At 40.5% G+C, this 17,531-nt stretch overlaps 1 protein-coding gene across 1 annotated transcript in view; it reads right to left on the bottom strand.

Annotated features, from left to right (window-relative positions):
* Positions 1–17,531, bottom strand: part of scamp1 (secretory carrier membrane protein 1) — a 60,878-nt gene that overhangs the window by 16,389 nt on the left and 26,958 nt on the right. The window contains exons 2-6 of the mRNA XM_048527250.2: positions 9,021–9,098; positions 7,903–8,001; positions 6,183–6,291; positions 5,547–5,675; positions 4,653–4,812 (exon numbers count right to left, since the gene is read on the bottom strand). Of these exons, the coding sequence (XP_048383207.1) occupies positions 4,653–4,812; positions 5,547–5,675; positions 6,183–6,291; positions 7,903–8,001; positions 9,021–9,098 (575 nt within the window). The remainder of the gene's footprint in view (positions 1–4,652; positions 4,813–5,546; positions 5,676–6,182; positions 6,292–7,902; positions 8,002–9,020; positions 9,099–17,531) is intronic.

Below are 17,531 nucleotides of genomic sequence, written 5' to 3'. Positions count from 1 at the left end.
GGAAAACAATGCATCTTCATCAATTTCATTCAGAGTTAATTCACTTCCATAAATCCTGCACCCTACCTCCCTGTGTTTTGGGCTAAAAAGGATCAAGATCACGTACAAGATGTTGTTCCATTCAAATCCAGCGAAAGTGAGAAATTTTAAAAAAAGCTTATTGTTGCCAATAGTAGTACAAAACAAAAATCATTTGAATGAACAGTGGATTAGATATCAGAGTTGTTGGGGGAAGGAAGTGGTGGTAGCAGTGAGAATGGTGCCATGAATTAGTAAAAAAAAAATTTAGAAATTCAAGCTAGGGGTGGGGGAAGACCCAAGAAAGCAATTAGGAGTGCAAATGGGGGCATGAAAAGGAAACTCTGGGAGGCAAGATTACAGAGAATCCCAAAATTTTAGAACATAGAACATAGAAGAGTACAGCACAGTACAGGCCCTTCAGCCCATGATATTGTGCCGTGGAATAATCCTAATCCAAAAATAAAACAACCTAACCTACATTCCCCTCAATTCATTGCTGTCCACGTGCATGTCCAGCAGTCGCTTAAATGGCACTAATGACTCCGCTTCCACGACTACCACTGGTAAACTATTCCATGCGCTCACAACTCTCTGGGTGAAGAACCTCCTCTGACGTCTCCTCTATACCTTCCTCCTAACACCTTAAAACTATGACCCCTCGTGGCAGTCAATCCTGCCCTGGGGAAAAGTCTCTGGCTATCGACTCTATCCATGCCTCTCACTACCTTGTACACCTCGATCAGGTCACCTCTCTTCCTCCTTCCCTCCAGAGAGAAAAGCCCAAGCTCAATCAACCTCTCCTTGTAAGACAAGCCCTCCAGTCCAGGCAGCATCCTGGTAAACCTCCTTTGTACCCTCTCCAAAGCCTCCACATCTTTCCTATAATAGGGCGACCAGAACTGGACACAATATTCCAAGTGTGGTCTCACCAGGGTTTTGTAGAGTTGCAGCATAACCTCGCAGCTCTTAAACTCGATCCCCCTGTTAATGAAAGCCAAAACACCATATGCTTTCTTAACAACCTTATCCACCTGGGTAGTACTTTTCTACAAGTATGTCAAGGGGGAAGAGGATAACCAGGGAAAAAGAGCAGAACCTATTATTAAGGACCAAGGGAGCAATCAGAGAATGAACCAGAGAACATCGGTAAAGTGTTAAGAGTATTTCACATCTGTTTTCACTCAAGAGAGGGAGAAAAGAAGTACAGAAAATCAAGACCATGGACTGTGAAGCTCTTGAGCAGATTGATATAAGCAGCAATGAGGTAAGAGAGGTTTTGATAGATTTAAAAGTGAACAAGTCCCCAATTCTGGACGAGATTGCTGTGGGAGATGAGGACAGCGGCCCAGACCCAAAATTTCCAAAATAATCTCTGATCACAAGGAAGATGCCAGAGGCCAGCTAGCTAACGTGGTTCCACTTTACAAGTGTAGTAGAGATAGGCTGCAAACTATAGACCAATGAGTCTCACATCAGTGGCGGGGAAACTATTGGAGAAAATAGTGATGCAGAAAATTAAAATCTCCATTTAGAGAGACATGATTTGATCAAGGATCATCAGCATTGCTTTGACAGAGGGAGGTCACGCCTTACAAATCTGGTGGAATTTTTAGAGACGATCAAGTGTATAGCTGAGGTGGGGCAGGAGGTGTAGTTTGTGAATTCCAGCAAGGCTTATGGCAGGGTTCCTTATGGCAAACTGATGAAGGTAATGGGATCCATAGCTTGGCAAGTTGGATCCAAAAATCAGTTTAGTGGGAGGAGACAGAGGGTGCTGGTAGAAAACCGTTTATATGACTAGCCGTGTGCAGCAGCATACCACAAGAATTAATGGCAAGTGCCTTCGTGATATCGTGTTTGTATATATAAAGGAAAGAGAAGAATTAAGTTTGTCAACCACACGACCAATTTTTTTGTGTCATTGACAGTGAGGAGGAAGGTGTTAGAGGGTATAATAAATGGATTAGTCAGATGAGAAAAAAAAAGTTGTGGCAAATGGGATTTGCCTCTTGAAAAAAAAGATGATACATTTTGGAAGAAGTATCAAGACAAGGGAGTACACAGTGAATGGCAGGACACTAGGAACTTCAAAAGAACATAAAGATCTTGGGATCTTTGTCCACAGATCCCTGAAGGCAGCAGAACAGCTTAACAGGGTAGTTCAGGCAGAATACGGTGTACTTGCCTTTATCAGTTGTTGCATAGACTATAAAGCAGGGAGGTCATGTTGGTGCTGTAGTGAACTTTGGTTAGGGCACAGGTAGAGTAGTGTGTGCAGTTCTGGTCACCACTCGAAAGAGTGTGATCGCAACCTCTCCAGTGCAATCACAAAGGACATTAAAGAGAAAGAATGTCGCCTGGGATGGAGCATTTCAAATATGAAGAGAGGCTCGACAAACTCGGATTGTTTTCTTTGGAGCTGAGAAATTTGAGAGGGAACCTGATACAAGTGGTGTTAACAAGGTGAACAGAAAATAGCTGTTCCCCTTAGTCGAAGGGTCATTAACAATGGGGCATCATTTTAAAGTGAAGGGAAGGAGCTGCAGTGTGATTTGAGGAAAAGTTATATTCACCCAGAGGCTTTTTGGGATCTGGAATGCACTGCGTTGGAGGATGGTTAAAGTGGGAAACCTCAATTTTCAGAAAGCTCTTGAAATGTTGAATGTCAAGTGTCAACTGTCAATGGGGGTGGGGGGGAAATTAGAACTAGTGTAGGTAGTGGTGTATTTTTGTGGTACAGACTTGATGGGTCTCTTCTGCTCTGTATGATTCTCTGATTGAAACCTCAAATTCACATTCCTGCCTACACCAATAGTCCTTCAACCCCCTGCTTATTAAGAGTTCATCTACCACTGCCTTCAAAATATTCAAGGATTCTACTCCCATCATCTATTTAGGAAGAGAGTTCCAAAGACACTCAACACTAAAATGATATTCACCTCATGTGTTTAAAGTGGTTGACCCGTAATTTTTGAACCATGATCTCTAGATGTAAATTTTTTCCATGAGGAAACATACTCTGCTCATCTACCTCGTCAAGACCCTTCAAGATTCAATTAGGTCATAATCAAGTCACCTCTTGCTCCTTAACTCCAGGGATACAAGCCAAGCTTGTCCAATGTGGACTCAATGGCCTCCTGAACCATAAACATCCTTACAAAGCAATCCACCCATTCTACATTCAAGTGTGGTAAAACTTTCCCTGAACTGTTTTCAATAAATTTACTACTCCCTTAAAATCAGTAGATTAACATTATACATTGTACACATGTGGCCCCATCGCTGCCTTGTATAACTGAAGCATTACCTATTATTGTATTCACTTGCCCTTATGATAAATGATAACATTCCTAATGGCTTCTTGTTTCTGCATAACAATTGTGATTGGTGCAATAGGAAACCCAGGTCACTCTGCAAATATGAGAGCTCATCAAATCTCAGATCTAGATAACATGCTTTTATTTTCCTTTTCAAATGGACATTTTCACATTTTTTAGCAATATACTCTATTTGGCACATCTTTGCCGACTCACCGAACTTGTTTCAAAGCCTTATAAACTCTTCATTAGATGCAAGAAACCTCATCCTTCTGACCTGTGTTATTCTTTGTGCTTATTTTCAGGATTAAAATCCCTGGTTTAGATTCCAACACCAGATATCTTTGTAAGTAACTTGGCAAATCAGAATAAATTTTAACACCTTTCAAGAAGGTCACCTCTCAACCTTCTACACAAACGCAACCGATTGTCATAAATTTACTTTTCTTAACTAGGTATCATTTGGTGAAATTGCACTGCATCATGTCAAAAGGTCAAAAAGCTTTCGCAAAACTGAACAGAGAATCCCAGTCTGAACTATGTACAACAAAACCCCATATCCACAAGCTGAAGTCTAGACACCTCAAACATAAAAAGACAAGGTTTAAATAGGGAGATACTCACATTGGGAGGTAGTACAGTGAAGGTTCACCAATTAGTTCCTGGGATAAAGGCTTGTCCTGTAATAGGAGGACAAGTAAACTGGGTCTATATTCCTGGCCTATTCCTGCTCCTAAATTTGTATGTTTGTAATCTTTGGCATTTAGAGGAACGAGAAGCAGCCCCACAAGACATACAAGATTCGGAAGGGGTTAGTAAGATAGAAAACGCAGAGATGAAATTCCCCAATGATTAGAAGCAAAGCACAAATGATGGTCATACGATAATTGGATGCTAGTTTCTCTTTGAGCAAAGTAATTCAAGATGTAGACAAAGAGTTAAGAATCTATGAAATCCTCTACCATAGGGGGATATGGGTGTTAAAATGTTGACTATATTTTGTTTATCCACAAAAGGTGCCAAAGACTTTTGGCACATTATAGCAGGCCTTATTCAGTTCAATTAAAAAAGACTTTTCTTTTAATACATAGTTTCGTACAGTAAATTGATCACTGCAAATTCCACTTTGGCAAGTAGAATATCAACAACACAACAATTCTTCCAAAAAACTTCCAAGAGCAATTTTTAAAATTCTTGTGGATGTGCAGTTTCGTCAAGTTAAAAAAACAAAGCCCGATTTTAGGTCACATATAACATTTATTTCACTCTCCCATCATAACAAATACAGCATTTCAAAAGGATTCGTTTACAAACCTGAAGGCTTTGTAGAGTGGTCTGTACCAACAAATAAAAGAACAGGGGGTAAAAAGCAAGAACCATAGAATGGCCAGGCCAAAGTCCACACCTCGGTAGCTATCAACACAGAACCAGGCAAGGCATCCAATAATATTTACCAGAAGTGTTACTGCATGGACTGTGGAGGGGAACAAAATAGAAACTAAGTCAAAAAACATACTGTTGAAAGCACATTTTAGGAGGTGCAAGAACATAACTGCAGTTGAAACTAAAAACACTTTGGTCAATAGTGATCAGACATTTCCTTAAACACTAGACTGCAAATTGCTTATGTTTATTAAATATCACCAAAAATAAAAAACTTGCACTAGTGAATAAGCTGTCAGTTTATAACAAGATGCCATGGTATCTTAAGGAAATTACATATGAATTGGAAGATTAACAGCAACCAACAGTCAAGAGTCTGCCTATTTAATTATTTCAATGTTCTCGAATTGATGGGCATTGACCCAGTTGGTGATTTGAAGTTAGTGTAACCAAACGTTCAAATCCATTGAAAGACATAATAAATGTGAGGAGGGGTAGGGTTTATCTAGAGTTTCAGAAAACATTTCTAAAAGCATTTCTTTCTGGAAAAATAAAATGCTAAGTTGCTGCCTTGTTCTTTAAATTCAGCCTTCATACAATATGGATTTTCGACAGGTTGATCTTTTTCCATGCCGAAAATGCTTACAAATATGCATCAGGTTGTAATCCCTACAATATTTACTGTGAATCAATGGCAAGCATTTTCAACAAGACAAATACTTAACACACCTGACAAAAATAATGACTGTGAAAATCTAAATGTTTTGTGTCAAACAGATTATCAACATTGAAAGTTCAATAAAAAAGGTGGTGGAATTTACATACACATCCATAAGTAGTAGAGCATCTTGACTGTTTTTTGAAATTCAACAGGGATATCTACGGAGAGGTCCTGATAGAAACATGGTCCCACAGGGCATCGTTCAGGAAGGGGAGGCCAATTGTTCTTCCGAGCTGAAAAGAAAATAAACATGTACATTTCTTTAGGTAACAGATAATAAACTCAATTTTCTCCATGCTCAGAAAGAACAAAAAAATCATTCCGAAATAAAACACATCATTAATTTTGTTTTGAGACATTTGCATAAAATCGAATGTCAGCGTAAGTGGGATGCTATGATAATATTTTAAATTATAGACTGAAAATGGTTCTCAACTTTCTGTACGTCAATAATCAATATATCAATCACATGCACTGCAATAATTAAATTTTAAAAAGTCAGTTATTAATTGGGCAATAATTTGAATTATGGTTCAATGACACATAGCCCTGCTGTACAAAATACTGCAGAGTAATCGGCAAAGTTGGATGTATGAACTTGCGTAATCTTTACCCAAAATATTTGCTAACTATACCGAGTAGTAAACCACAAGGTACAAATGGCACATTCTACTAACACAGGAAATTTGTGTACGAGTGCAAATGCAAGGACAGACTTCAGCAAGAACGTGACTACATACGATCATAGCTGAGATTTTTCATTTCACGTTCCCGCCGATCAAGCTCTGCTGCTTTTTGCTCTAGTTCTTCCTGGCGTCTCAGGAGCTCAGCCTGGGCTGCAGCAGTTTCCTAAAAGACATAATTCAAACCCATTTATATACACAAGTTCAATACTTTGCAATACACTGAAAATCTATTAGAAGGCCGGCACTGTCACTTCCAAATTGCTTCAAGGGTGATTGTGCTCCAAAAACTTGAATTGATGGCCTCCACGATAACAGCAGCAAATCTATGTACAAGTCTGACAAATTAAGGGTTACCATTGAACTGGAAACTAAGAGCAGGCAGGGATAGGCTGCATCATAGGTTATGTTACAATTTCTGTACTATCACAACGTTAAAAACAATAGGCAGGCAATGGAGTTAAGAGTTTTGAAAAAAAAAGTAAGGAACACAGCATAGGTCAATCAGCCCCTTGAACCTGTCATTCTAGATGAAAGTTGAATATCTACTTCAACACCTTCTGTTAGATGTGCATACATGATTGGACAGCACTTGAATAATGCAGCAAGAATAATAAATTTGATATAATCAGCAGACCCCATAACATGACTCATAGGAACCTGTTCTTTGCTCAAATCTTAGCACTTTTTGAAATAGTTGGGAGTTTGGGGAGACAACAGTTCCTTTGTCCGTTGACACATGCCTCTCAAATTGTTGAAATCATTTGAAATCTGACAATTGCCCTGATAAGTGCAACATAAAAAAGGTTCAGCAGTATTTCTCCTCACCAATATACAAGGTTGCGTTTTCTCCAATTTGTAACAATAGATGACTTATTAATGCATATTGTTTCACTGGCCTGGAGAAAGGAGGAGGGTTGTGTGTTTGAAGTAGATATAGACTATTGCAGGAGGAATCAGGAGTGGGCCATTCAACCCAGAGTCTATTCTGCCATCCACGGAGATCATGGACTCACAGTCTGGAGAAAAGGCCTTGACTATTCATTCTATCCATGCCCCTCATGATTTTATAAACTTCTATACAGGTCACCCCTCAGCATCCAATCCTCCAGGGAAAGTAGCCCCTGCCTTTTCAGCCTCTCCCTATAGCTCAAAAATCCAACCTTGGCAACATACTTGCAAATCTTTGATGAGCACTTTCAAGTTTCACAAGATTCTTCCGATAGCTAGGGGAGGAGATCAGAATTGAACACAGTATTCCAAAAGGGGTTGAACAAATGTCCTATACAGCCACAACATGACCTCCCAACTGCTATACTGAATGCACTGACCAAAAACAAAACAAACAAACAAACAAACAGGCAGGTATACCAAACACCACCTTCACTATCTTATCTACCTGCAGCTCCACTTTCAGAGAACTAGGAATCTGCATTCCAAGGTCTTTTTGTTCGGCAACATTTTCTACAACCTTTTCATGAAGTGTATACCTCCTGCCCTGATTTGCCTTAGCAAAAATGCAACCCCTCACATTTATCTAAAATTAAACTCCTCTGCCAATTGGCCCATCTGATCAAGGTGCTGTTGTACTCTGAGATCACATTCTTGGATGTCCAGTACACTAATATTGAGGTCATCAGCAAACTTACCAACGATACCTATATTCACATCTAAAATCAACAACAAAAAAAACCACATCTGTTTTAAATAGATGTCCTCTGATTTTTTAAACAAACTCCCATGCAAAGGAAACAACATTAATGAATTTTAAACATGCCTGTGTACGGGGTGCATACGTGGGTGGTTCCTCTGTAGGCTTCATAATAGCGGGTTGTGTACTAGGCAAAGGACGCTTTTCAGCATTTCCTGGTGGTGCCTGAGCAAAAATCGGGGGAGAAAAAAAATTCACATTTTTATACAAAATAAATCAGCAGCAACATCATGGAATGTCACATGAATATAAAAAGTAGTATTAGCTCTGCTCCACAAATCTCAACTGAACTGTGAACTAGGACTGGCAGAAATGTGCTCACCACATGTCAGTATTTCTTTGAGATCTCTGCCTAGAGGTGGCAGTTACTTATCAAACATGGGCAAAGTACCACAATTTTTTTTTAAAAAAATCTATACAATGGGTAGGGCAAGAAGGCTAAACTCTACTTCAGCCAGAATGGGAGGAAATCAACCCAAGAGTTGTCATGGAAAGTAGTTATGGAAATACCAGACACGGTTGTGGTCATCTTCCAAAATTACACAGCTTTACAGCAGTTTCTAGAGACCAGTCGGTAGCAAATGTAACCCCACTATTTTGAAAAGGGAGGGACAGAAAATGCTAGTATGACAGACCAGTCAGACTTACATCAGGAGGAGGGAAAATGCAGGAGTCTATTTAGAAAAGATTGATAACAATATTTGGGAAGCATTAACAGAGCTGGACAAATTCAGCATAAACTTACCACAGGCAAATCATGCTTGACAGGATTGCCGTTTCATGCAGGGACAAAAACGGCAACTTTAATATCTAAGCACACAAAGACTATTTTGGGAAGAAGTAAATTTAATGATGACATGATTAACTTGGTAAATGGGGAGTTTCAGGAACTGGGATCTTCAAAAATGTAGAAAACTTATAAATTGGTGTGTGTATGTGTATGTGTATGTGTATGTGTGTATCTCCTTTATAAGCATCACTTGCCTTCTCTAGTTTAAAAAGAGGAAGTGGTGATGCCATTATACAATTCAGGACAATAAGACTCAATTCTGTATTCAAATGCTGTTACTTACAACTGGCCTTTCTAATTTCATTCTCTTTTCAATTTAAGTTCTTTGTCTGATTGTTCAAAGCAATTGCCACACCAAATTTAGGACCAAACAGCAAAGGTGAAATTCTCTTACCGTCCGTCCATCTGTAAAAGGATTGTATTCCTCTAATGCTGGTGGAGGATTTCTCGTTACTTGTGTAACTGATGGATCCTGGGAAAGAAAACAATAAGAATCAACACGAGAAGTGTCATTGTGTTATGAAAATATAACTGCCAATCAATGCTATTCACCTAACAGAAAGAAGTTTGCAAAGCAGAAAATATCAGGAGTCAGTCCTTTCTCAATTTTACATTTACTCATTTCAAGACAATTATTGACACTAATGAGCAGCCTGAGTATTGGATACATGCTTTCTTGCATACAATTAATGGATTTTTTTAAAAAAGAAAAACAAACCAGCAATGTAAAAAAAAGTTATATTCAAAAAATATTTCAAAACAAACGATTTTTATGCTTTTCCACAATGACTGCCAATAATCTTTTGTCACACTTTTAATGGACAATTGGATAATTAATGACATGGAATCAGAGTCATACAGCATGGAAACAAACCCTTTGGTGCAAATAACTTATAATCAAAATGATTTCCTCGAATTCAACTAGTCCCACTGCTCTGCATTTGGCCCATAGCTGTCCAAATCCTTCCTATTCACGCACTTATCCAAATGTCTTAAAAATGCTGTGATCGTACCTGCATCCAGCAGCTCATTCCACACACAAACTGCTCTAAAAAGATGCCCCTTGTGTCTTTAAAATTTTCTCCTCTCACCTTAAAATATATCCCCTAATTTTGAACTCAACCACCCAAGGGATAAGGTAAATAACAAGGGCCTTTTCAAGGCCTCTCATGATTTAATAAACTCGGGATGCAGGTCATCAGTTCCAGGAGATTTGTCATCACTTAGTCCCATTCATTTTTTCAGTATCAGAAGTAGTGCTAATACATGTGATAGTGGGAACTGCAGATGCTGGAGAATCCAAGATAACGAAATGCGAGGCTGGATGAACACAGCAGGCCCAGCAGCATCTCAGGAGCACAAAAGCTGATGTTTTGGACCTAGACCCTTCATCAGATGAAGGGTCTAGGCCCGAAACATCAGCTTTTGTGTTCCTGAGATGCTGCTGGGCCTGCTGTGTTCATCCAGCCTCGCATTTCGTTATCTTAGTGCTAATACATGTCTGCCGAAATTCCTCAGGATCATGTCCCATTACTGTTTCTTCCATTCATTCATGGGATGTGAGCGTTGGTGGCTGGCCAGCACATCTTGCCCACCCCCAGTTGCCCTTGAGAACCGCTACCGTCCTCCTGCATGGGTTGACCCACGATGCTATTAGGGAGGGAATTCTAGGATTTTGACCCAGCAGTGAAGGAAGGAATGGCAATATATTTCCAGGTCAGGACAAAGATAGACTAGGAGGGGAACTTGGAGGTGGTGGTGCTCCCATATGTCAGCTGCTCTCATCCTTCCAGACGGAGGTGGCCATGTGTTTGTAAAGGTACTGTCTGAGGATCTTTGGTGAATTTCTGCTGTGCGTAGTGCACACTGCTGCTACTGAGCATCAGTGGTGGAGGGAGTGCGTGCAGTGCCAAATCAAGTGGGCTGCTTTGTCCAGGATGGTGTCAAGCTTCTTCAGTGTTGTTGGGGTTGCACTCATCCAAGCAAGTGAAGAGTTTTCCATCACAGTCCTGACTTGTGCCTTGTAGATAACGGACAGTCTGAGTCGTCAGGAGGTGAGTTACTTCTTGCAACATTCCCAGGTTCTGGCCAGCTCTTGTAGCCACTATGTTTATGTGGTGAGTCCAGTCAAGTTTCTGGTCAATGCTAACCCCCAGAATGTTGGTAGTGGGGGATCCAGTGATGGTAACACTATTGAATGCCAAGGGGTGGTGGTCATACCTGGCATGTGTGGCACAAATGTCAATTTCCACTTGCTAGCCCAAGCTCGGATATTGTCTAGATATTATTGCATTTAAGCATGGACTGCTTCAGTATCTGAGGAGTCACGAATGGTGCTGAACATTGCGCAATTGTGGGCGAACATCCCCACTTCTGATCTTATGATGGAGGCAAAGTCATTGATGAAGCAGCTGAAGATGGTTGGGCCTAAGACAATACACTGAGGAACTCCTGCAGAGATGTCCTGGAGCCAAGATGATTGACCTCCAAACATGACCATCTTCCTATGTGTCAGGTATGATGCCAACACAGAAAAGTTTGCACTGTTACCCACTGATTCCAGTTTTGCTACGGGTACTTGATGCAACACTTTTGTGTGAAATGCAGCCTTGACATCAAGGACTGTCACTCTCCCCTTACCTCTGGAATTGAGCTCTTTTGTCCATGTTTGAACTAAGGCTATAATAAAAGGTCAAGAACTGAGTGGCCCTGGCAGAACTCAAACTGAGCATCACTGATTAGGTGCTGATAGATAGCATTGACGATGATGACACCATCTTCCATTGCTTTACTGATAATTGAGACTCGATGGATGGGGAGGTAATTGGCCGGGTTGGATTTGTCCTGCTTTTTTTTTTGGGGGGGGGGGGGGGGGAGTACAGGACATACTTGGGCAATTTTCCACATTGTCGGGTAGATGTTGTAACTGTACTGGAGCACACTGGCACAAATCCTCAGTACTATTGCTGGAATGTTGTCAAGCCCCATAAGCCTTTGTACTATCCAGTGTCTCCAAACAGTTTCTTGAAATCACACAGAGTGAATCGAATTGGCTAAGACTGATATATGTAATGCTAGGGACCACTGAAGGAGGCAGGGTTCGATCATCCACTAGGCACTGCTGGCTGAAGATTGTTATGAATGCTTCAGCCTGATCTTTTGCACTATGTGCTGGCCTCCATCATTGAAATTGGGGATATTTGTGGAGCCTCCTCCTCCAGTGAGAAGTTTAATTGTCCGCCACCATTCACAACTGGATGTGGCAGGACTGCAGAGCTGAACTAGTTGTGGGATTGCTTAGCTCTGCGTCACATGCTGCTTCCGCAGTTCGGCATACAAGTAGTCCTGTTTTGTGGCTTCACCAGGTTGATACCTCATCCTCAGGTATGCTAGTGCTGCTCCTGGCTTGCCTTCCTGCATTGAACCAGCTGACTTCCCCTGGCTCAATGGCAATGGTTAAGAAGGTGGAGATATGCCAGGCTAGGAGGTTGGAGATTGCAGAGGACAGTTCTGCTGTTACTGATGGCCCACAGCACCTCACGGATGCCCAGTCTGGAGTTGCTAGATCTGTGCAAAGTCTGTCCCACTTAGCACTGTGTAGTGCCACACAACACGATGGAGACTGTTCTCAATGTGAAGACAGGACTTTGTCTCCACAAGGTCAATGCGACGGTCACTCTTACCGATACTGTCATGGACAGATGCAACTGCAACTGGCAGATGACCAAGGAAAAAGGTCAAGTACATTTTTCTCTCATTGGTTCCCTCACCACCTGCCTCAGATCCAGTCCAGCAGCTATGTCCTTCAGGACCTGACCAGCTCGATCAGTAGAATTGCTGCCAAAACACTCTTGGTGGTGGGCATTAAAATGTACTCTGGGTGGGGGATTTCATGCCCTTGCCATTCAGAATATTATTTTCTAAGTATTGTTCAACATTGAGGAGTACTGGTTCATCAGCTGAGGGACAATGGTATGTGGTAATCAGCAGGAGATCTCCTTCCTCATGTTTAGCAGGAAGCCATAAGACTTCATGGGGTCTGGAGTCAATGCTGAGGGCTCCTATAGCAACACCCAACCATCTGTATACAACTGTGCCACCACCTCTGCTGGGTCTGTCATGCCAGTGGGACAGGGAATATCCAAGTATGGTGGCAGTGGCAATCTGGCACATACTGGTACTCAGTCATATCTTACAGATAAGGTTAGGCCGTTGCTTAACTAGTCAGACTTCTCTTCCAATTTTGGCACTAACCTCAAGGAGGTCAGCGAAGAGGATTTTGTAGGATTGACAGGGCTGTTTCTGCCTTTGTCTTTTCTGGTGCCTAGGTCGATGCCAGGTGATTATTCCAGTTTTATTTCTTTGAGGCTTTGCAGCAACTGGTACAACTGTGTGGCTTGCTGGGCCACTTCAGTGGGCAATTGAGAGTCAACTGCAAGCTGTGGGTCTGGACTCACATGTAGGCTAGGTGAGGGTGGCAGATTTCCTTTCCTGAAGGACATTCGTGAATCAGATGGGTTTTTCCGACAATTGGCAATGACTTCATGGTCATCAGTAGATTCTTAATTCCAGATTTTATTTATTGAATTCAAGTTCTACCATCTGCAGTGGTGGGATTCAACTGGTCCCCAGAACATTAGCTGGGTTTCTGGATTAAACAGTCCAGTGATAATATCACTAGGCCATTTTCAGCTTCGTCATCAATAACTTTTTCTCCAGAGAGGATACAATCGCAATGATTACACAATGTCTAGTACCATAGGACAATAATTTCCATTTTTACCCAAAAATATTATGAAAAATGCCACACTTAATACAGATCAGGGAAACTAGTATGCAAAAACACCAAAATAACCAACGTTCTTTGGATCACACAAAGATCACATTAAATTATAGTTTGGTTCCATAAGTTAGACCTCATGATTTCTCAGTACCCATCTGTCTTAAAAATGGCAATGGTTAAGAAGGTGGAGATATGCCAGGCTAGGAGGTTGGAGATTGCAGAGGACAGTTCTGCTGTTACTGATGGCCCACAGCACCTCACGGATGCCCAGTCTGGAGTTGCTAGATCTGTGCAAAGTCTGTCCCACTTAGCACTGTGTAGTGCCACACAACACGAATTTAAACCCTCCTGAATCCAGGCTTACAACGTCAAGATTCTACATTACTCTTAAAAATTTTCCTTTCCCTCACCCAGAGGATCCATGGTGGGTCTACCTATAGCAGTTCAATGCAGCTCATCACTACATTCAAGAGCAACTAAGGATGATCAATAAATGCTAACCCTTCCAGGGTGCCCAAATCTGAATAAGGACGATAAAAGAAGACTTCTATCTCTAGTCCTAAATTGAGAATGTTTTGTCATACACCTTTCAGTGTAATTTATTCCAGCTGTAGCTTTAACTTGCATACGACTACTGATAAGATCTCTTGCACTAAGAATTCTGAAAGTTCTCATGCATGAATCATATGCGTGTCCATTAGTAGAACCCTCTCTGTGAAAGCTAATTTAAGAGCAAAGGTAGCTCAGTAGACTACAGTCAGCACTAATAAAAAAAAAGTATGATTTCACATTTATTTTTTGCTTGGAATTACTACAACATGACCTCTAACATGTGGTCATTCCAGAAGACAAGGCAAACAGGACTTCAACACTCCTGGACTTTGATCATTCAATGGTCTTACTGAACAGTGGAGCATGTTTGTGGGGCTTATTGGCCTATTGCTGTTTCTATAAATTAATCAATTGATAATGGTGTTTACTAAAGAAGCCTGGTTAATGGAACTTTTTCTTCAACCCAATAATAACAAAATGCATAAGTGACTGACCACATCAGGAACTGGGTAAAATAATTAAAATATGTGCAACTTGTGGAGTAATGGGACAAGGGAAAAATGCTCATCATCCGTCTCACTTCTAAAAAAAATATAATTGAACACAATTAAATATGAACACTGAACAAAGATGTTTGGATCAAATTTCCACTTTAATTTCGTACATGCACAGTCTAGTGAAGTCCATGATAGATTTCCTCTTCCATTTGTCAAAATCTAATCATGAACCATGACTTGTAGGCATCCAACAGATTATACTTTTGGTAAATCTTACTCATGAAACTCAATCTTCCTTCGATTCCAAATGTTAGTTGTCCCGCTCACAAAAACACTTCATAACAAAAGTCAAATTTAAAGTGAAGTGGCAATGCCAAGGCTGGAATAGTAATGTCACTAGGTTAGTAATCTAGAAACCTTGGCTAATGTCCTGGGTATGTGGGTTCGAATCCCACATGGTATTCACATTTTTAAATTTGGCAGAAGATGAAATAACTAGAATAGCTCGGGTAATGGCGATCATGCAACCATAGTCAATTGTTGTAAAACCCAGCTGGTTCACCAATATCCTTCAGGGAAGGAAATCTACCCCCTTACCTGGTTTGGCTGGCACATGACTCAGCCCCCAACATCGTTGATTCTCAACTGCCCTCTGGGCAATTGATGATGGGTAATAAATGCTTGACTACTTAGTGACATCCACGTCCCACGAACAAACATTAAAATAAAATATTGCTGCCTCTTCGGTATGTAGCCAGTGTCCACTTGGTTCTTCCATTAGTCATCAAGGTCATACTCTGACAACATTAGATGCTAATCATATCCTGACAATTTACATTCACTTTCAGTCATTCTTCACAAAAAGCTATTTGGATTGTAATCTTCTGTCTTAAAACGAGTTGCTAGATCTGCCTCGTCAATTAATACTTCACAATAATTTATCCCTGTAGTGATTGTAATGTAGATCAGCCAGGTGGACCTCAGAGAATAAGTTTCCTGATTGGGCTGTTCACCCATTTGGGGTTGACAGATATAAACAGGAGTCAGAGGTTCTGTTCATTCACAGCTGGCTCTGGAGGATGCAAGACCAGTGTCAAGCGCTATGCACTTGTAAAGAGAGTGACTTGGTGAGGGGATACTGGCCTCTCAGGAGTTATTCCAATCCCCTGAAACAGGGAATGATGATCATTTAAATTGTCGAAATAGATTTGTGATCATGAGTGAAAGTGTAATTTCCTTTTTCTGGATCTGGCATCTCAACGAAAGGCTTACTAATTACACATTTCAAAATGTTCATCTTTGGTTACTGTTTAAAAAAGTTCACAGAAAAAAGAGCAGTAGAGCTCTCACCCCATAAAACAAAGTTTATAACTAAACTGGTCAATTTTTTTCATATAGATGAAGGGATGGCATCCTATGAATTTTACTTTATTGATAATTGGCAATGTTACACTGTATCAAAACATATTTGGTCACTTCTCCATTTGTTGACTGCAAGACTGTTCTGCTCCTTTGTTTTACCCATCATAAAAGTTTTAGTCCCATGACTATAAACGTAGAATCAGTCTCTCAAATTATGATGGCAACATTAGATGTGTTCACGTTAAAATAATTCCTGCCAACGTTCATTATAAAATGAACTGAAAAATCCAGCCTGTGAATTCTGCGGTTGCAAGCATCATGACAAATTAAAATCCAGTATTGATCTGTAGAAGCTCAACACTGGAATTTAGGAGAATGAATGAGAGGAAATCAAATTGGAGGTATACAAGATGCTATAGGGGATTGACAAAGTAGACCCTCATCCACAGGGGAGGCAATGGTTTAGTGGTATTATTACTGGACTGTTAATCCACAGACCTAAATAATGTTCTGGGAACCTGGGTTCAAATCCCATCATGGCAGATGGTGGAATTTGAATTTAATTCCAAATATTTATTGAAGATCTAATAATGGCCATTAATCCATTGTCATTTACCAGAAAATCCCATGTGGATCACTAATGTCCTATAGGGAAGGAAACTGCCATCACGACCTGGTCTGGCCGACATGTGACTCCAGACCCACAGCAATGTGTTTGACTCTGAACTGCCCTCTACACAAGTTAGAAATGGGCTATAAATGCTACCTAGCCAGCGATGGCCTTCTCCCATGAAAGAATAAACAAAAAAGAACCCCGCCTCAATGCAGAGCAATCACGAATAAGGAGTCACAGATTTTAGGTAAGATGATTGAAAAAAGTAAATCTGTTACCCAAGGGCCATGAACTGCAGAATTCAGTACATGGAGTTTAGTAGACGATGCGATACTCAGTAAATTTAAAAAGGAGATAGATTCTTAAATTAGGGACAGGTTGAAGTGTTTTGAAGAGCAGACAGGAAAGTAGAATGGAGACCATGAGGAGATCAGCCATAGATCACTGTATGTCAGAGTAGGCAACAGGCTGACTTGCCTACTCCCCATGTTCTGTACTTATTAAAAAGGGATATTACTGCCCAAATAACAAATTTGAAACTAACCAAAATATAATTGTTTTTTAATACTTCTAGAAAGCCAAAGTACTACAATAATGAACATCTAACATAAGAATCAAAGTTAACATTTAGTTCAAAGATTATTAGGCCAACAGGTTTTAAGCTTGTCAGAAAAATTAGTGAGTTTACAGATTCTTGATAGTAGTTATTAAAAAAAGGAGGAAAAAAATTTTATTGTCAAATTGCAACTTAGCAGGAAAATTGTCTGCCAAGCAGGGGTGACCAACCTGGTGTTGACTGCAAGATAATAAAATGTGAGGCTGGATGAACACAGCAGGCCAAGCAGCATCTCAGGAGCACAAAAGCTGACGTTTCGGGTTTTGTCCTTGAACCCATAAAAGTTTTGACTCCAAGTTCCATTCCAGAAACTTGAACACAAGTACTCTAGGCTAATACCCCAGTACTAAGAAAATGCGAGACAGAGAGACAGCACTGCCTTCTTTAGGATGTTCTTTCAGGTATTAGTTAACAGATTATTAGCACCATTTGAATAACAGCAGGGCAAAGTTCAGTGGCCCTGGTAATATTAAATTGTTAAT

Source organism: Stegostoma tigrinum, chromosome 3 (assembly GCF_030684315.1).
Source record: "Stegostoma tigrinum isolate sSteTig4 chromosome 3, sSteTig4.hap1, whole genome shotgun sequence".
In the NCBI taxonomy this organism is placed as follows: Eukaryota; Metazoa; Chordata; class Chondrichthyes; order Orectolobiformes; family Stegostomatidae; genus Stegostoma; species Stegostoma tigrinum.
The sequence above is the reverse complement of the archived record's forward strand: the minus strand, read 5'-3'. Positions and strand labels throughout refer to the sequence as shown.